General features: G+C 41.8%; 1 protein-coding gene across 7 annotated transcripts in view; it reads left to right on the top strand.

The window, feature by feature from the left end:
* Positions 1–21479, top strand: part of LOC124955300 (hemicentin-2) — an 86037-nt gene that overhangs the window by 45010 nt on the left and 19548 nt on the right. For all 7 annotated transcript variants that reach the window (XR_007102830.1, XM_047509531.1, XM_047509527.1 and 4 more), the window contains exon 2: positions 16412–16539. Coding sequence is in view for 4 of the 7 variants with exons in the window: in XM_047509527.1 (XP_047365483.1) it covers positions 16412–16539 (128 nt within the window). In the remaining 3 variants the exon portion in view is untranslated. The remainder of the gene's footprint in view (positions 1–16411; positions 16540–21479) is intronic.

Genomic DNA, 21479 nt, shown 5'->3' with positions numbered 1-21479 from the left:
TGCGTCACTTCCCTCGGCGATTAGTCCAAAGTCGTTGGAAGCTTGGAAAGCCAAGGGAACGTCCTTTGTACGATAAAACGCGCGATATCGTCAGAAATTTTAATACCCTTTCTTTATCGCCTTTGATATTTTTCTTCCTCCATACGTTTACCTTTATCGTTGGAAATTTATATTCGTCCTAGTAACTACCATGACAAAGATTAAAAATTTCACGGCGAGGAGAAACAGAGAGAGAGAGAGAGAGAGAGGGAGAGAGCGAGGGAGGCGGAGGTAGAATTCGTACGATTCATTTTCTACTCCTACATAATATCTACTCTTGACTTAATTTTAATGAGATTCGACTAAACAAATGATGTAACTCTAGAAATGGTTTCTCCAACTTTGAACAGAGAAACGTTATCTTAGTATCCTTAACGCGTATGCATAGATTGCGAGAAACACTGTATTTACTTACGGTTGTTCCGACTTTCGAGGTAATTAGTTTTAAGACGAGGAATTGCGTGCTTCGCAATTATCATAAAGTCTCGCAATAACATGTTTATTAGTTAAGTCACAAGCGTATCATCGTTCTTGCCTTCCGAAGAAAACCTCCGGGATTTAATGTTACCACATAAGCGAATCGTTCGCGACTGTCGTGATGCTTCTCGATATTAATCCACTATGAAAATAATGTAATCGTTGTGCGTTACACGAAAATAATGATTAAATTATTACCTGAATTTTCTTAATCGAATCTTTTGGTTAGAGTCACAAATTGACGATATGAAGGAAAAAAAATATATACGAACACATTCAACGATTGCAAAAGGATTCTTTCGTACTCGTCGATGGTCCATCGAAAACGGAATAAAAATCTGCTCTTCTCCCTCATCCTCAAAATCGTTCGAGGCTCGTGAGCTGCCAAAGCGCCGGCTCGATAATAAAATCGCGGGCGCATAGAAAAGCGGCTTATTCGGAGATTCTCGTTCCGCTCCATTTCGGCGTGCCATTCGAGAAGAACCTTCAGAATCTACCAAGTACGTCCGAATTGTTGAAGCGCTCTTTTCTAAAAACATTAAAATAAAATGGCGCGTACATGGGGACTATTCTCTATCGTCGTCTACGGATTAAGGAAGAGGAAATTCTACAAAAAAGAGAGAAAGAAAAACATCTCACGCTATTGCAAAACGTATAAATTATACTTGACATACTTTGCTAGCAACGTAGCAAGTAAAATACTAAAGAGAGAGAGAGAGAGAGAGAGAGAGAGAGTAAATCGATTCTCTATTCTAGTTTTCGAAAGAATTACAAGGATAACGATCCGCGTTTATCCAGACTCGACGATTAGCTCGTTAGTCCGATAGATCGACCATTGAAATAAATGTCACATATGCGTTTCTTTCTTTCGTATACGCGCGTACCGTACGTATATATTGGCTGGGTTCTTACGCGATAGCTATGTTATAGAATAGAATATCGAATCGAGATATCGAAGCGGTGATATTCGAACATTTTTTTTCCGCGATACCTTTCGCTTTCCTATTTCTCTCGCCGAACTCCGCCGCTCGCACGCGTAGAGACCTCGTATCTCGCTGAGAGGATCAAACGGAAAGGTAGAATGAGAGAGAGAGAGAGAGAGAGGGGGGGGGGATGGGGGAGGGGGGGGATAGAGAAAGATGAAAAGAGTGGTATTGCACTTTGCGGTAAAAGCCGTCGATAAGTCACGCTGCTTTCTTTGACGTTCCCACAGGGTACTTTCCTTTCAACCATCCTTATGCTCTGAATAAGTTTTCTAACCTTCGTGAAAAAGCCTCCTTCCTTCCTACCTTCTTTATACGTGTGCCACTATTTACGACTTATATCGGATATAATACCTAGCAACCCTTCGAGTTATCTTCCTTTCTCTTTTAAAATAATATCTTTAGCCGTGGAAGATACGGCCTATCAACGGAGCTTTTCCTATCAACCGACGATGTCTGCAAGAGGGAAAAGAAAAAAGAGAGAAAAAATAGAGGACCTCAGGTTGACGCGAGTTAATCTTTTAACGACTATAGAAGAATATCGATGCGCTCGTTGACACTGACGGAGCTATATACTTCGTACACGTTCGGATGAATTTTTCAACATTCGAATTCTCTTTTCCGAAAGATTTAAGTTTGCCCGTTAAAAACGTCCGTCATAACGCTTACTCGTTAAGAGGAATATAACGCGATAACGGAATACATATTCAAAGATTGGAATTATTATTTCGAACGAGAGACGATTCGTAAATTCGTTGCTCTTGATTTTTCCTTTGACGAATTTGCTCTCTTTCTCTCACCGATACAACGACATTTCCTTTAGTCGCGAAGAGATCGTAACTCTCGAAATATCACATCCCTTGTGTTCTAGCAAATATATTCCATTTGTCGGGATTTGTTGCTCGTTGCATGTATCCGTTGCAAAGTTTCGTCGTAGAAAAAAAAGAAAAAAAAGAAAAAAAAAAAAAAAAAAGAAAAAAAGGGAAAAAAAATAGAAAAAAAAAAGAAAAAGCTACCTAGAAATATCGAATCGTGAGATTTGCTGCTCGCGTTCTCGTCGCTATAACAATTTCGAATTTATTTTTACGCATAGTACTGCGCCGCGTTATTCGTTTTATTTACGATTGCCTCTTGCCAGTTTGGTCGTATTGTCATCGACCTAGCCACTCTGATGAAAAATTAGTCGATGTCACAATCAGTAAGTGTGCCCCTTTCTTTTTTTCTTTTTTTTTTTTTTTTCTCTCGTTACCCACGAAAGCATCATTTTCCCTTTCATTTTACCCTCGACGTTTAGCCGGCGGGTCATTAGTAACTCTCTTGTTTCTCGAAAACAAGCAAAATCTCGTTTTCGACCGAGTTACGCGGGCATCCTTTCTTCTTTTTTTTATTTTTTGTTTTTTTCTTTTGTTCCCTCCACAATGTTTCGAGCGGGTGTTCCCTTCGATGACGATCCTTTTCAGATATATCTATGCGATTTCTGAAGAAAGATCGAAAAGAGACGGCGGACGTTCATCTAACTTTTATTTCTTTCCTTCGGAAAGAAACAGATAGGTCGTGTAAAATCAGATCGAGCTTTACGCGGATCGAAGCATTTTACATAACTCGATCCACGTCCATTTCCTTTGGCCGTACGTCTAGCATCTGCGTTTCGTGGAAAGTCGATTTGCAATAGTTCAATAGGTAGATATCGATTATAGCGGACTCGTTGATTGTGTCGTAGTAGAAAAAGAGAAATAAAGTGCGATAATGAAAAATCATGTTGGATAGTTCGAGGCCCCGTGACAACTAGAGAATATTGCGCCGATGGGAAAGAAACGTGAAACGATCCGCGGTCTTCGAAAGGTAACGCCAGCGGACAAAAGGTAGTAACGGACGGTGGTTGAATTCCGGTTAGAAAAACGGAGACGAGAAAAGAGAAAACGTAACGTTGCTATCTCGTTGCAACGTACGACACGAGAATAAGATATCCTCGAGGTTGAATCCTGAAAAAGACACAGTGGCTGTCGTACTCGTTTCGACCTAAGAGAAGCCGCAAAAGAAAATCTATCGGACGCTCTTCGATGACAAGGAGGAAGAATCCTTTTGTCGCGTAATCGAATAAAACGACCTAGTGCCCGGTAGTTTCTATGAGCGAGGCTAGGTCAAAATTAAAGATTGAGCTTTCTCTCGCAGCGCCGCGCCGCGCGCCCAAAGTCGAAAGGGAGATGGACCAGGGGGATATTTGCGGAGCACAATGAAAAGCAAACAAGTAAATACTCGTGCGACCTTTGAACCCGACAGGGGCATAGAGTGGATGTAGTATTTTTCAAAGCGAAACACGTACGATTCCACGTCGAATAACTTTGATATCGTCGAGAACTTTCTTTGCGGTGATCAGCGACGTTATTGATTTCTATTTCTTTCGAAAGATACCTATCGAGAATTTATAATCGACCATTCGATATTCTTCCGTTCGTTCGCCAACTTTGAAAACGATGACACAGAGGTCGTGGATTAGAGTAGTGGGAATAACAAGAAATTGCTTCGAGATTTTCGTCTGTTGGGTTAGAGAGGGTCGTTAAAAAAGGTCGAGGACGGTGAAAGATTCAATTTGTCTCTAATCTCTTTAAAGAGATCGTCATTCGTAAAGCCGTTTCCCTTTCTCCCGAAAAGAACTCTGCAAACGAAGAAACGTTTTCCACCGTTAAATTCACCGTAAAGTAGGAAAGGACGAGGCGAACTTTCGTTCAGCTTTGAAATCGTTTTTGGGTTGTTCCCTTCTTTATCACTTTGAAGCCTAGCAGCAAATGAACGTTTTCTGACTCTACGAACGATCGTCGAAAATTACTGACCGTAAGGTCTAATCGTAAGTTCTCGTATCTTTATCGCACGACACTCGCCACGAAATCTCTTGGATCAGCACGATTCGTGCTTGCCCAAGAAGATTAAGCAACGCTAACGGCGGAGCTTTTTACCCTCATAAATTTTTTCGCCAGTCAAATGACCGGAGTTTAATACTTTTTTAATAAAGCAATATATCAAGATTAACTGGTACGCCGCTCGGACTCGGTATGACCGATTCGGCCTGTCCGTGCACGCTAATAGAGTCATCCATTCTTATTTGCTTTTGCACCAAGGAAAAGAAAGGCGATGCGAATAAGCGAGAACAGAGAGAGAGAGAGAGAGAGAGAGAGAGAGAGAGAAATCCGTGAGAAGCTTCTGATTCGTAGCTTTCTTCGTCTCTCGTGTTCTCGTGTACGCAATCGTGTATGCGTAAATTTGTAAACCTGTGTGGTGTGTCACTCTAAGAGCGAGAGAGAGAGAGAGAGAGAGAGAGGAAGAACGTGAGCAAGGAGAAATGCGGGGAAAAAATCGCGACAATATCTGGAATCCGTTGTAGTAGCGACAGCCAGGGACAATGGCGAGCCGTTGGCGAATTTTCGTTGAAATAACAGTTGAAAGCACACGGTTCTGTGAAAAATGTTCTCTCTATCGTTCTCTCTCTCTGCTCGCGTTGGACTCGCTCTTTCACTCTTCCTCTTCTTTCTTCCAACGGCTGCAAAGCAAATAAAGTACGAGTGGGACGTGAGTAGAAAAGGGACAGAAGTGCAAAAGCCGCTACCATAGTCGCCTCTACCGACCACCATCCACTACCACTAGAAACATATAATACCACTGCTATACTACTACGGATCCTGGTGAACCCTCCTCATAGATACTGTTTCGTGTGCGTTCACGTATACCCTTAAGCGTACGCGTATTTTCACGTCCTTTTAAACGTGGATCACGCCTCGTCCACGAAAGGTCATACGTGAGCGCATAGCTGTGTGATTTCTCGCTGAAGAGTTTTCTCCTTCTCTCTCTCTCTCTCTCTCTCTCTCTCTCTCTCTCGGCGCGCGAGACGGTGAAAAGTAGAGAGATAGATGGGAAAGCGTAGATAGAGAGAAAGGAAGAAAGAGAATCCGTCGGAATAATGCTAAAAGCTGACGGCGACGGTGCGTTAATGTCATATATTTTTATTTTACATTCGGTTGGCGGCTCAGCGACCTCGTCCCCGAAGGCGAGCGCTCACGTTGCACGAGAACGCGCCTTGAATAAATATTATCTAATGGCAGGCCGCACGAGTCGAGATTTTTCTCGACTATCTGTAGGAAGAAGAACGAGAGAGATTGCCAACTGAAAACGAGTATCGAGTATAAGAGAGAGAGGAAAAAGAATGCCGACGTTCGCGCTTGTTTCGCATGCTTTTGTTCGGAGGCATTCGTATCGACGACTGTGCCAGTTGTGTTGTCGTTGCAAATTGAGATCGCGTTACGTGCTTCTCGCGTACGCGGTCACTTTGCATGCTTATTCTCGTATGACGACTTGTTCCAATAATTAATTATTAATAATGCTTCTACGAAGTTTATCGAACCAATGGCACGGTTTAACGTTCTCAATTGCGTCTTACGCGCATTTAATTCGACAATTAACCGTGTCGTATTCGCCGCGTACAGGCTTATAATCCTTATTATCCGCGCGCGAATAATCCGATGATTGCTCGTACGAGCGAAAGAGAGGTGGGAGGAAAAGGGTTAAAGGGAGGGGAACCGCAAACAAGGCCGTACGTCGATCGTATTTGGGCTCGAAAAACGCTTTGTTCCCTTTGCGCGTTGCAAGCTGCGGCAAAGTATAATAAACGATACGTAAATCGTGTAGTCGCGGTTTCGAGAGAGGACGCCAGACTTTGTTACTTAATATTAATTATGGGTTTGCACGTAGCAAAGCCGAGAGCGAGCTTTTGCTTTCTCAAGGGAACCGGAGCCCCATTTGCAACCTAGCCAATGGAAATACAGGCTGTTTCGCGCTTCATGGATTATTTACTCTCGAAGATCTCTGTTACCTTTCTAATGGACCGCGAGTACGTCCAATAATTATGTAATTATCTAAATTCGTCGCTTTTTCGAATTCGACTGTTTTAATAGACCCATATCATACTCGATTCGTGATAAAAAGTAGTACCTTCCTCTACGCTCTTGTTTATTCCTCTAGGCACTTTTCTAAAGCAAAATTTTCAAGGAACGCATCGATGCTACCAAAAAGGGTATGGACCTTTCCATGGGCTTTCGTGGATCATGGAAAAAAATCCGACGATCCATTCGTAACCTCGTCCATTAGCCATGCTAAAAGTATGATAAAGATCTTTCGGGAATTGTCGGAGTTGCCGGAGTTAAAGAGTTACGCTTCGATGGTATATGCGCTAAAGGAAACAAAAAGTATCTCAATACCGAGTACGATTTGAAAACGTCTTTCGCGTTATCGAAGAATCTGATCCGTGATAGAGATACAAAGAATGGCAAATGTAGAAGAAAGGAGGGAGCACGTATGTATACGCGCGTTCTATAACTTTGAATCAAAAGTAACGCAATGATATATCTCTTGGGTATGTAACTTTTGATACTCTTTACCATATATCTATATAGATAGTTCCTTTACTGAATTATTATTGAATTTCTCGGTAGTATCATTCGCTCTTCCAAAGAAATGAATGTGGCCGCGCGCCTTATGATTTGCGAATCGAATATCATTTTTTAAACTGTGCTCGGATTTAATAACGACCAAACGACCGTGGAGGCTTCTATCGTAGAAATTTATGCCCGCACACCGTTCGCGATTCTCCTTAACCAGCGGCACCGACAGAGCTGAACTTTGATGTTAATTGTGCCTGCCCCAATGTTAATAGAGGGGAAAAAAAAAAGAGCTGGGACGACTATCACGATAAATTAATTCGCTTTCTCCATTTATAAGGAAGCGTTCGTTTCCTTTTGTTCGTGCCACCGATTCGTTCGATCGGCATTCGATGAAAAATAAGAAATAAAGCCGGCTTAACTCCGTCGGCTTCCTTCCATCTTTTTCTTTCTTTTTCATCTCGCTGTTTCTCCCTTTCTTCTTTATTATTAAGCTCTAATGCCTCTCGATAGAAGCCGAAAAGTTTGCTTCTTTTATCGTGCGAAGGAACAACGCGCAACGAGAGAGAGAGAGAGAGGGCTGCGAGGGAAATGAAAACAGAGACGGTGCAAAAATATACGCTGAAGGGAATATGATGAAACGCCTTCCATCATTTACCAAAGAGAGACGCGAGACGGAGAGAACAGGAGTAGAGAAAGAATACGAGTTGGATCAACAAACAGATTAATCTGCGTTACGTTTCGGACGTGTCTCCACGCTCGGGTTACAGTATGGCCCCGAGTGAAAAGGGAAAAAGAATGGACTAGTGAAAAAGGACGAGAAACGCGAGTGATGCGCTGGGAATGCGCACGTGAAAGGGGGAAATTTAATTCTCTCGGGCTGTATATATCAAAACACAAAACATAAAATATTCTTGTCTTCTGACCAATCGCTCTCTGCTCTCTCTCTCTCTCTCTCTCTCTCCCCCCCTCCATCTCGACCCAGTCATTGCACTCTGCCATATATTTTTTCTCTATCGAATCTCAGTAAAATCCCAAACTGGCTGACATTTAGAATATAAAATTACTATACCGTCCGATTATACCTCTCCGTGTTGTAAGTCGGGAAGCCTTTCGGCTTAACCACCCGCCCCAAATGTAATCGAAATCACCGCTTTCCAACAATAATTCGGCGATACGCTATGGTAATTTTCAGTAACGCTATTGAATAATTCATCCTCGTACGTGCGCGAGCATATTACGCGAGATTACCGTTGGGAGTTGAAATTTAAATCGTTAGGTCGAAGCGATTATATCCGTGAGAATGCCGAGATAAGTGCTGAAATGTCTCTCTCGATCGTTCTTCTCCGATAAATAAGAAGAGAAAATGATATAGATATTTGAGCTTTTCTTTCGGACAATTCGAACAAACTCGAAGAAGAAACTCTATGGAAAAGGATTGTCCTTTTTCCATTCAAATGGTAATTGTCTTTTAATTATTTCGGATAACCAACATTTTCAAGGTATATTTGTCTCTCAAACGAAAGAGAGGAGAAGAGAAGAAAGAGGGAACAGTCGTGAGCTTTCGAGAGCTCACGAGAAGAGAGGAAGGAGTATATAGGTTGTTTTCGTGCTAACCTAATTTGCCCCTCATCGAGGATACAAACCCGTTTAAGGCAGCAGCCTCCCCCGCTCCATCGTCGCGACTGCGAGTCTCCGGGATGAAAGAGTGGGTGGGAGAGCTCGGCGCGGCGTTGACTCCATTTCCAGAGACTGCCGCGCGCGGTCGAGAGTGAATTATCGCATACCCAACCCCTTGCAACCTCTCTACTTTTTCCCGAGAGCCTCGCTCTTCCCTTCTTCCTTCTCTTAGTTCTACCGGTATTCTACTTTTCTCTTCTCTTCCACCGATGATGTCATCGCAACACCTCCGAGCCGTTCTTTGTCCATTTTTCTCGCAAAACGCGAACGTACGCAAAGGGAGACACTTCCAAGCCGTTCCATTTCGCTCTTCTCGCGACTCTTAACGCGCTATGTCGACCGATCCTCGAGAGTCTGTGTTCATTTATCCCCTTATGTCCCGATTCTAATTAACAAAAACATTCGTATGCTATAGCTATAAAAGGAGAAAAAAGAAAAAAGAAAAAAGAAAAAAAAAAAAGAACAGGGGAGAGGGGCAAAGTTTATATTTAACCATAAATATTCGCGTATGAATCGCCTACGTACCGGTGAAAAAAGTCTTTTTATACTCGTCGCGCGCTATATTTTTTAAGTTTATAATGATCTCAACGTACAAAGAACTTTTCCGAAAAAGAGAGAATTGAAACGCTGTCGCGCGCGTACGTAGTTTTGTCTCTCGCACGTTCCTCGATCTCATTTTACGTGTTCCTTTTTTTTCTCCCTTTTCTTTTTCCCTACCTTTCTCCTATTCCTTTTTTACCCGAGGCTCGACAGGACACAAAGATTCGTCCCGGTGATCCTTCCACCTAACGAGGATGAGACTCGCGAAATTTTTTACAGCCGTCGGCAAGCGGAGCTCTTTTTTACGTAGCGAGATTCGAGATACGGAAACGTCGTTACTGCGTCTCGAGTTGTCGAGCTTCCGATGTTACCACCTACCCATCCCTTCTCGTAGTATTTACTTTAGCTTCGTCTACTTTTGTGAATGCGTCCCTTCGCCCCCCCCCCTCTCTCTCTCTCTCTCTCTCTCTCTCTCTCTCTTCCCACCCCCCCGCCACCTCTCCCAACCCTTCGCTCCCTTCTTTCCTACGTTTCTTCTTCTTCTTTCCTCAAACTATTCGTTTCGTTGTAAACGAAATGAAGCGCGATTACGGAAGTCCATTCGAAGGATTTCTTAAGCTACAAATGATCGTATTTTTATGCGAAAGAAAGAAAGGAAAATCCGCTTTCGAATCATCGACGATTGGGGCGTTCGAAGTCGAACCGTTAAAAAATTAAATGTCGAAAATCTACCGCGGTACCATTCGGAATCGGGTCGCTATAATAGAATTTCGCGAGAACGAAAGAGAGAGAGAGAGAGAGAGAGAGAGAGAGAGAGAGAGAGAGAGAGAAATTGGATGGGAGAGAAAAACTGGGAGAAATTGGAACGTTGCAATTTCTTTGCACCGCGGGGCGGCCGTCGGCTGCCGTGTCACGCGCGTAGTTCGATTGTATTTTTCTTCGACTGCGAGAACGAATAATACGTGCACCACCGTCGCATGCACCGTTGCATCCGCGGAAAAATATCGAGAAATATCCCGGCGAAGAAGCTCGCGGTATTCACATTCTCTATTGTTCGTTCGTCATTTTCGTACGAGCAATCAAACTATTTTTTATTCGAGTCGATGCAGTTTTTCCCCCAATAAATCGTCCTTGTCCAGATTTATATTTAATTTCGTGACGTATCGCAATTTAACCTAACGACATATGCATTCCAATATTTTCCATATCATTTTCCTCGATATTTCTTAACGTGTAATAATAAAGCTCTCTTCTAAAGATCTAGTTCGATGTGACTTTCGTTCGAAATTCATGATTAAACTACGAATCCGGGACGGCCGTCCAGGATGCGTCACTTTTCCGATTAACTCCGCTCGTTGTTTCACGCTTCGTTTCAATCTCGACGACGCCCACTTCGTACTCCGGTAAATACGGTGTACGCGCGTGCCGTTTTCAACCTTTCGAGCGAAACGCTTCTCTCTCCCTCCCCTCTCAATCCGTCAGCTCGAAATCGAATTTCCCTCGAAATCGAAATATCAAGATATTATCGTTTTAAACTTATCTAACATTTTATTTCCCATGGTTCAATTTGTGATTTCGCGTTATTCGCGAAAGAAATTAACGTTTCATCAAGTCCTCTTATTACTCCCTTCTCCATGATCGTGATCGGTGCTTTTCAGTGCCAACGTAATACTCCGTCGATCCAATGCAACGAATTTGTTGGGGAAAGATATCAAGGGTGGATTCGAAGGAACGTGCATTATTATTGCAAGTTATTGTTTCATGTGCCAACGCATATGGTCCTTTTACGCTTTTTTACGTGTTTATCGAAAATGGCTGCCCGGTAAATTCGCTAGACGGAGTCGATTTATCGTCGATACAATAACGAGTATTATTATTACATTATCTCTTCACTTGTATTGCACGATACGGGCTAAATAGTATCGAAACGGTCGGCCTAGCAATATCGAACGTTCGTTCTCGAAAAAGCAATTAGAACATACATATGTGTCTAATTGCTTCTTCTTTTTGCGCAACTACAATTGATTCGTAACAGCACTTTTGAGTAATAACAAATAGCCATTAAATACGGTATGATAAAATACACTGACTCGGTTGCGACTTTCTTTCTCTCTCTCTCTCTCTCTCTCTCTCTCGTTCTAAATATATTCGCATCTCGAATATGTTCATACGTGGATACATATAATTTGGCGGTTTTGAAATTTGCATGCTTTACAGTTTTCCATTCGAACGATTCGCATTAACTTGTTTTTGAAACGTCCAATTATTAATATCTCATTTCGGTTTTCCGCAGTTACTAAATCGTCGTCGGGCCTTGGCTCGTGTATGTACCGCACGTTACGATTACTTCGACCATTGATCCGCGAGTATTAGTCAAGTTTTCGAAGCGTGCTTAAATAAAACTCGTTTCCTATCGAATCCTTTCCTCCTCCCGAAATTTTTTTCTTTTTTCCCTCGTTATGTTTTATCAACTGTTTGAAGTAGGTCGCGCGAATCGACGAGGGCACGAGAGAGAGAGAGAGAGAGAGAGCTAAGCGAGAATTTCAAACGCATCGATCCATTTTCAATTCGACTGCTCTAATGCTCGACGATCGAAGCTCGCAATAACTGTTAATTAGTTATATTCGTTTTAAATTCATCGAATAGCTCTAACGATCTTTGGACGTACGGTAGTTGACGTCCTATCAAAAGAGAACTTGACTTTTCAACGATAACGAATTATTGATAATGAAAATGAAAAAGAAGGCAAGGAGAAAAGAAAATAGAAAAAACAAAACAAAAGCAAAGAGAAGAGAGGCGATCGACGCGTAAAATTATATGAAAAAAGGCGGAACGGTGGAATTAACGATAGGAACGAGATATAGCATAGGCAAATGGTCTAGGTAATGCCGCAAATGCGAGCAATTTCACGGGAAACGATTTTGAAACCTTTCCCCCATTTCGATAGTACGTTCACGAGTTACAAAGCAATTACGGTCGCTTCTCGCGTCTAGAGAGTTTGCAAAGTCTTTTTTCTTCAAAGAGATTCGTAATTTATTTCCAAGTCACTTTGACAAGAAAAATCTTCATACTCTTTCATCGTCATCCTCTTATCGTCTAATCGTTCATTTCCATTTCGTTCCGTGGTGAAGAAATCTCTCTCGGTGTCACCGTCGGGTGTGCGTTAAAAAATGACGAGAAAAGTCCGCGACAAGCGTTCCTCTCGTCGTACGCGCTAAGAGGTTCGCAAAGTGCTTTTAAAGGCGGCCCCCGCCCGAGGTTATTTCTAGGATATATTTCGAACGAGTATGCTCCTCTAGGGGGCACTCGGTATTTCCCGTCGAATTAACGAAACGATTCCCGTTCGAATTAAAATCGATCAAAATCGATCAAAATCGATCAAAATCGATCAAAATCTCCACCTCTCTCTTCCCCTCTGCCCTATCCTGGTTGAACACAGGTATCATATTTAATATCACCTTAAGCGTAACTCTTTCGACGTCCATATAGGTATCCAACGGATATTAGATACTTCGAGTTCGTACGATCGACCCACTTTTTCATCCATTTTTTTTTTTTTTCCCCCGATCGCCGTCAAGCGCCGATCACACAATATATCGTATATCCCACATTTCGTCGGATATTGTGAATATTGGAGAAAGCGGCAGGTGTGTGTAATGGTTAATTGACAGGCGGTGTGACATGTTAATAGATGATCGTTCGTTGCAGAAGTACGCGTGAGCACGCTTCGCGTCGAATCAACGATAGCAACAACGAGGACGGGAATGTACCGATAACGCGGTCTTTGTAAAACCAATTAGCGTTATCCTCCATTTACATTGATCCGCGATTATTAGCGGTTCCTCTACCGAATATTTTCCGTTATATACTTTCGATCAATTTGAAGGATCTTATCCTAGTTTATCTTACCTCTTCTTCTGTAGATTCGAATCCATAGATGCGTCGTTCGAATATAATATAATCGATTTGTTCTGTGCGACATGCACAGGTGGGGGGATACATGCCAAATCTTTGTTCGCGGAAGAATAATATCGAGACCATCCCTTTGAGGTTGTTGTATATGCGCGAGATTAATCGTTCATAGTGTCGAAAGATTCTTCCTTGTGACATTGTTTGGACTTTGGCAAACCTTTCATATTTACATTACTCTCTGGTAGTGCGCGTCCATTCCTCTCGTAATAACGAGAGACCGCACTGGCTTTGTCGCAAATGGCTTTGCGATAATCGTAAAATTTTGATGTCGTTGATTCGAACGAACGTTTCCCTCGAATCCCGTGAATTACTTTATTCTTCCCGTGGCCGTGCCCGTTCGTGATTTTATATTTAAATTCATCCCACGACGGCATCAAAAATAAACTCCCAGGACGAAGTTGGCGCTTTATCGTGATTAAATGTCAACATGGCTGACGCTGCGATATCGCGTTATCTAAAATTTTTTCCAGTTATCAGCTCAACTCGCGCACACGCCAGTTCTACAAAGTCAATAGTATATCTACGATCGTCGACGAAACATTTTGTTTTTTTTTTTTTCTTTTTTGTTTTCTCTCTCTCTCTCTCTCTCTCGCACTCGGCCATGCGCAACTCTGTTTTTTCCCTCGTTTGCGCTCGCGCTCGCAAAAAGAGCAAAAACCAACGAACAAAAAGCTTCGGGCGACGGTCGAGCAAAGTGCTTTATTAACTCGACGCGAACTCGTCGTCCATTCTCTCTTATTCCTTTGTTCACCTTTTCTTTCCTTCCTATCCAAGCGCATCCTTTTCTTCTTCCTTTAAGAACTCCTTTCTCCTTAAAACTCGTCAAAATTCCGACGAATTCGAGAGATTTTGTAGCTTGTTTCCGGGAATATTACGTACCGTTCAGATACATATACAATCACCATATTTCTTGCTCGTCAACAGACCGAGAAGTTCGGTTCGCAAGGGAGCATAAAGAAAAAGTTAGCCGGCGTTGCGAGCTATAATTTACGATGAAATTATGCCCGAATCGACTATAAAATTCTCCTCGGTTTTAAGCGAGTAACTTGCGCCACGTTAAAAATCTCAGAATGCTTTTAAAACTTCGCGACACCGCGTCTGGAACTCACCCCGATAGCAGACTTTCTCCTCGTTGCAGACCGAAACGGTAATAACGAAGAACTTTACATCCTCGAAAATCGTTCCATCGAATTTAAAAAAAACTTTATCTTTGCATTCATCGTTAATTAACTTTGATTTACCGGATAAGAGAGAGAGAGAGAGAGAGAGAGAGAGACGGGACGGGGGAGGGGGAGGGGTGAGAGGGCGGGCGCACTTTCTTCTCGTTGCATCTGTAGAAACTACGAGTGCGATCCTTCGCTAATTTCCTCTCTACGAAAACACCGTTTCGTACTTGCGCAACTTTCTCCTTTGGTTCCTGAATGGCGAATAGTTGTTTTTCACCTCCTCGAGTAGTATCGGTCGCGCGCTCGCGCAAAGCAAATTTGCACCAAACCCATTCGAGAGAAACTCTTTATCTTACTCATCCTCCTCTTCTTCTTTCTCCACGAGGGGAGTACTCGAACGAGTATTCGTACTGGCAACCCAGACGCAACGAAATTGCAAACGAAATTAACGACTAAACTGCCAAACGTTCTCCTCCTATGTTCTACGTTTTCCACGCTTCTACGTAACAAACCGCGAAAGTACGTTCGGACGATCGTTCGATCCGTGAAAGACTGAAAGTTAACTTTCAAATTCGTTCACCAAGAAGACAAACTCGTCAGATATTTTAATGCTGTTCGTTCATTAATACTCGGATATTATCACGTAAACGTCCATCTTGGAAATTTCCATAGAATGAACGGTAACTGGGCTCAATATTATTGATCGCCAAGCTAGCTCACCGAGTACTGGGAAACTCGAATTTTGGTTCGAGTAAATATATTTGCACGTCCTGCGATTGCAGACGGACGTACAAACACAATTAACAACTCTAGCGTCTATAGGAGACTCTAAGCTTCGAATTTACGCGACCTGTTGCGGAAGTTACTTGCCTTATCTACGCATCACCGTCTTTCGACGCCTCGCTCGTGTTTTCGAGTTTGCTCGCTTAACTCGCTTTGCGAGTGTCTCGCAACTCTCTCTCTCGTTTATAATCTTACATATACCATGTTTTAATTAATTTAAGCGTTTATTATTCCAATCTTCTCAAAAGAGAAAATTGCATTAATCGATGTATCGAATTGACTCTATTATATGCAAACTATTGTAAATCTTTGATGACGAATGATGATTCGAAAAAAAAAGAAAAGGAATATACAACTTGTATATTTTCATATCGATGAGAAGAATATGAATAGGGTCGGCAGCTGGCCGAATTGTTTTTCTTTTTGGCGAATACGTAAATATTGTTGCGAGATTCGCGAAACACGGTCAGCTCGTCGGCTGAGCGTGCTTTGTTAATTTTGCAAACTTATTCCCATGCTAGCTGGTATATATGCGAGTAGCGCGCTTTATTAATCATTTTTGCCTCGGTGAAAAATTGAATTTTTAACATTGCAATCCTGCGAAAGCACTGTACGTTGCCAACGCCACATATATCTAACAACTATATATATATATATATGCTGTACGTTCTCTATATTTGTGCCGTATCATCGAAGCTTTGACTTCTCCCTGCGTTCGTATGGAATCGACTTTATCGATTTATGTACTTTCGAGATTTGCAAATATCAAAAAAACATTCACTCCAAGTTAATCCGCCGAAGATTATCGAAAATTTACGGAAGCGTTTTAAAAAAATATTACGATGAATGGAGCTCTTGTTTTATTTCTTTCTCTCTCTCCCTCTCTCTCTCTCTCTCTCTCTCTCTCTCTCTCTCTCTCTCTCTCTCTCTCTCTTTCTCGACAAAATTTCCGAGCATGGCGAGTTAAGTAAATCAACAAAGTTGCGTATTAAATAACTGCCTTAATGAGAAGTAACTGGGTTAAATACCCCTGACAAAGTAAGTCACGATTTATAAGAAATACAAAGTTGCTATTCTCTTATTCTCGTTTAACAACTGGTCCTCTTTCCCTCCCCTCCCTCTCCACCCCCCACCCCCTCCCCCCACACCCTCTTTCTCTCTTCGTTAAGGAAACGTAAAACGAATTTATTTTCTTTCTGAGACAATCGTACCCTATCGACGTAAGGTTACACCGGCACGAAATAATCGTTCCTCTCGACTTAATGAATTTTGATATAATCCTAACGAGATGGTGAAAAAACAAAAGAAATCTCGTTTAGTATTGAATTAATTATTGTCTTTACAGTTTGTCACGGGATTCAGCAGTTCGAAGAAACACCGCAGTACACGGAAGTTAATCCCGGTCAAGATGCAAAGTTGATCTGTCGCGTGCTAGGCAAGAGGGGTCAGTGCATTTGGCAGAAGGATCAAAAGGTACGTTCACTGTCGAACTAGGATCGTTTATTCGTATAACTTTTGATAGGTATAAGCTTGGATTTCTGTTTGTGTCGTAAAATGGATAAAACGGAATAACGAACGAGAGGCATTGAGTAATATTTACATCTTTATTTTGATATATAGAGTATATCGTAAAATTGTATCGCTTAATATCACAAAAGTAATTTAAGAGGAGAGTTTTAACGATACTGACAAAAACAATTTGTAAGAGTTAAGTGAGACAAGAGGTATATATGTCAAATAAAAGGAAAAACGATAGAGTTTCTAAGAGCGTGGCTTGCAAGAAGTTTCCTAGTTCGAAGGACTTCATTGTTTCCGTGTATCACTCGGGCCTTCGAAGAAAAGCGACGCGAGCTGTAACGGTGTTGGTAACCGACTTTTCTTGCTTTTCGTTCTCTAAGGCGGTAAACTTTGCTTCAGATAAGTTTGTGTTTCTCGAAAGTGGACATTACGTGGTGACCGACGATAAACAGTCGTTTAGATCGGATTCGTAGGAAGGGAGAGAGAGTGTGTTTCATTCAACTATCTCAAACTTCCTTCAAACTCGAGTTATTGTTCTCTCCCTTCCTCTCTTTTCCCATGTGATACGCTCGTGTACGTCCACGTGCATCAAATAGACACTTAATTCGGTTACCTAACGTCCATATGGTATAGTTAAAATTTAGAGTACACGCGCGAACACTTTTTGTTGATGAAAAACGAATATATTTCGTTAAAACGTTGACGTGCAATTTTTCTTTTTTTGGTTTTTGAAAAACACGGACAGCGTAGAAAGGATTTTGGACGTTTCGAAAAATAAAATTTAACGTCGAACTTTAAAAGCTTGATGGAAGGTACTTCGACAAGTTCCAAGCATTTGGAGAGTAGGTAGAGTATGCTACATATATGTATATCTATATCTATATATATATATATATATATATAAAAACAAGTATATTTTGGAGATGGAAATGACGTAATTTTATATGGGGGAAAAAAAAAAAAAAAAGTCGTTAATGTTCGAAACGAAATAAAAGTATAGAGAAACGTGCGTCCACCTATGTCTATTCTAACTAGATAGGAGATGAAACGATGTAGAAATCCTAGTAACAGGATGAAACTCTTTCCATTCCTTCTGTTTCTCTCTGTATTTCGCCTTTCGTTTCTTCTTTCACGCGCGTCCAAAGGAAAAAAAGGAATCGAAGGAAAGATAGAAGCTCGTCCGTTCTCTCTCTCTCTCTCTCTCTCTCTCTCTCTCTCTGTTTCCTTCTCGCACGCGCAGACATTTGATTGGCCGCTTTATGTGCTATGCAAACCTCGCGATGTATGCCGTGCAAACGCGAGTAAGGAAAATTAAACTTGAGATTTGAGCGCCGAGCAGAATTTCCCAATTTATCTCTGGTTTATCGCTTCCAACGTAACACGAAAGCTTCTCTACAAGAGATATCTCTTCAAAAGAGGGTAAGGAGAAAGATAAATCTGACTTTTCGTCAAAAAGAACACTAACGAACAAAAGGGGTTACGATGGTTGATACTTTTTAAAAGGTTACCTCTTGTTCTCTCTTCCCTTTTATTATAGGTAATTCGCTTAGAGAAAGGAAAAAGAAAGAAATTAATTGCGCGTTACGTCGAAAATTTTGGTAAATTTTCATAAACTCGTTCGCTCGTTGAAAATGTCGATAAACTTTCATTCCTATTTAATAAACGTTAGTAGTATCGGCGAATGTAATCGTGAATATAATTGAACGAAATGTAATTTATGCGAGCCGTAACGCAGTCCATTCGCGTTAATTTGATAACTGGAAATATGGGAAACGTATTCATGGTTGACGTGTATTTAATGGATAAATATCTATTTGATTTGATATTTTTTCAGGGATTTGATGATTCGCGGAAAGAACGAACGTTGCGAGACGCGAGGGCCAAAGAGGTAAAGAATAAAAAGGAAGAAGACGTAGGATCGCGATCATTGTCCAGCGCAAAGATTAAACGGTTGTCGCTGACACTCGGCTTCGTTATCGTCGTTACCATTAATCCCGCGGAAACTTTTTATTCACGGGACGAGCTTGCTCCGCTGGTATAAGGAAAGAAAAGAAAAAGAAAGGAGAAAGAGAAGTAAAAGAGGAGGGTCGGCCTCCATCCCTCTTTTGACTACCTTCCGTTTTCTGCTTGTCCCCAACTTTCTCCAGCCTTTAACTCGTCCATAATCGTCTTTTCTCCGTAATTAAGTTCTTGACGGGTACACTCACGGATCTCCGCAGACTCGTCGTCGTCGTCGTCGTCGTCGTCGTCGTCGTCGTCGTCGAAAGCGGTTGAAAGGAATGCGCCACAATTCGGACCGTCTTACAATGTACATGTGTCAGGGTTGCGTCAGAAAGAAGCTTGAACCAGTCGGAGAAACTGGAAAATGTCGTAAATCGTCTCGTTTCAATTTTGTTCCCTCTCCTCCCACCTTCTCTCTTTTTCCTCATCCTACTCGAAATCTTATCATTTAAGACAAATGTCTTAACGATAAGATTCGTTTGTTTTCCCTAAGTTAGATGAGATTCCTAACAGTGAGTAAAAGGTCCGTCCTTCATACTTTTTCTTTTCTCTTCTGTCAACATATCTCTCGAAAAATTTTCCCTTTACGCTCTATTATCTCTAGCTCGCTATATAAATTTTGTTTTATTATGAAGAAAACGTTAAAAGGGTATGTAGCCGTATGTTATCGTAGTACCATACCTTAGAGAATCGCTTTGATTTATGTTTCTTTATCTTTTTACTTGTTTTTCGATCCCGTGAAGCGCGAATAAAAGGACCGACAACGAAGTCTAGGCCACGAAGAATTTTTCTTTACTCGCAACGCGCATGATTACCGTTAAATTTCTATGCAAGCTGCGAATTGAAAGCTTATTCTACCAAGTTTTAAGGAAGAAGCTATTAACGTTGGACGACCGTCGCTTATTTCACATAAATCCGCGGGGATTTAAAACGAAAGTCAAAGAAATAAACTGAAAACTTTTTCCCAAGTAAGTTGTACGCGTAACGAATAATGTTTTACTAACAATAAGAATTGAAGATGTATTTAACAGAAGGGCCTTCAACGTTAGGACCAATCCTTTCGTTTAACCTTTTCCCACCGGTTATTTCTTTCCCGTTATTATATTCTAAATTTCTTCAGGTTAACTTTGTATCCGTGGATTTCTTACTTTCTTTTGAAAAGGTTTCTAACTTTGACACGGCGTTTATGCAAAGTATAAAGTCGCGCGCGGAGATGAAGAAGGAAGGAAGGAAGGAAGGATCTAAAGATGACGAATGTAGAGGAAAAGGAAGAGATACGAGTAACGGGGGCGAATATGCTGAAAACGTAGCACTAAATTGAAGTCGTTACGACGCCTCGGCTGAAAAAACTTGCCAGCCAGGCGTAAAAAGCCGAGCTCTATGAAGAAACATCTACGAGTGTAGAAAAGGAGGGAGGGAGGGAAGAAGGAAGGAAGGAAGGAAGGAAGGAAGGAAGAAAGAAAGAAAGGAAGAAGGAAAGAAAGAAAGAAAGAAGGTCGCAGCAGCAGTCTACTACTTGGTTGCTTTGAACGTTGAACAGGGCCGAGTTTACGGACGCGAAAAAATCTTTTGACCGTACGCGAGACAAGTTTAATGCAGTACCCTTCTACGTGGTACTTGCATTCGTGATATTTTTCTCATAGCTCAAGCATTAACTCGAGTGCAGGTTCAAATCGTAGATCATTATATTTCTATATTTTTTCTTATACGTCTGTAATGTTTCCTCGAGATATCTACGTGCGTATATAATGGATATTTACTTTGGATATATCGTTTGTCTGCTCCCTTGCTTGATCCCTGGCCTTTGACAAAAGATTTTCAATAAAAAATTCTCACATGAGTATAGTCGGAATGAAACCGCAAGTAGAAACATAAAGCCATTTTTCGAGGAGAAACAAACAAAAGAGGGTTTATGGGGCCTCCGGCAAAGTGGGTGGATAAATGACAACGATCGTCGGATAAGTTTCGCGTCGGAAGTACCGACTCTCTCTCACTCTCTCTCTCTCTCTCTCGATCCTTTAGAAATTTATCATTTAATCTTTTTGCAATGTACTCGTCATACTACTACCACGATATGAAAGAGACTTCTTTGAAAGGTGGGAGAGCCAACGTTAAGTAAATAGGATTTTCGAGTGGCCTAATGCTCGCCGGCGGTGACTCACATGCATCTCACTGACTCTTTCCCTGTATGCGCTCAGCAGCGGTTCTGCCTATATGCGCGTATGCGTTGACGCACGCGAAGGACGAAACAGCACGGAAAGAGAGAAAGAGAGAGAGAGAGAGAGAGAGAGAGAGAGAGAGAGGAAGCGGAGGTTGCGTGCATTAATTTGCATATTAATTCTCCCTAGTAATCCGCTTTAATGACATCTGGATTAGAGAAAATGTCAACGCGGATATACCGTTGCGGTTTTCCCGAGCGGTTTGACTATATATCCGTATATATTTCTCTCTCTCTCTCTCTCTCTCTCTCGAGTCCTTTTCGCGCATAAATTGTAAATATCCTCCGTTCGTGACACGACGGAGCCAATGGCAGCCAACGGAGCGTCTCTTGCCACGACGAAATATGACTTGGAAGCAACGAAACGTACTTTGGTGCACAAGGGTAGCACGGAATTATTTTTCTCTCTCTTCATTTCTTTCTCTCTCTCTCTCTCTCTCTCTCTTCCTCTCACGCTCTCTCATCCGCAGATCCATCTCCATTATCGGTTCGCGTCTTCGGCAGGCCGCCCGTACCCGCTCGATATTCAACAAGACAGATTTTTCATTAAGATTTATGTACCGCTGAGTATATGGCCAAATCATTTTTCAGCTTCTCCTTATTTTTTCTCTACCCTCTCCCTTCCTCTTCCTCACTTTTCCCTCCTGTTCGCTTCGCTTTGTATCTGCAAAGTACA

This window comes from Vespa velutina, chromosome 18 (assembly GCF_912470025.1).
Source record: "Vespa velutina chromosome 18, iVesVel2.1, whole genome shotgun sequence".
In the NCBI taxonomy this organism is placed as follows: Eukaryota; Metazoa; Arthropoda; class Insecta; order Hymenoptera; family Vespidae; genus Vespa; species Vespa velutina.
The sequence above is the reverse complement of the archived record's forward strand: the minus strand, read 5'-3'. Positions and strand labels throughout refer to the sequence as shown.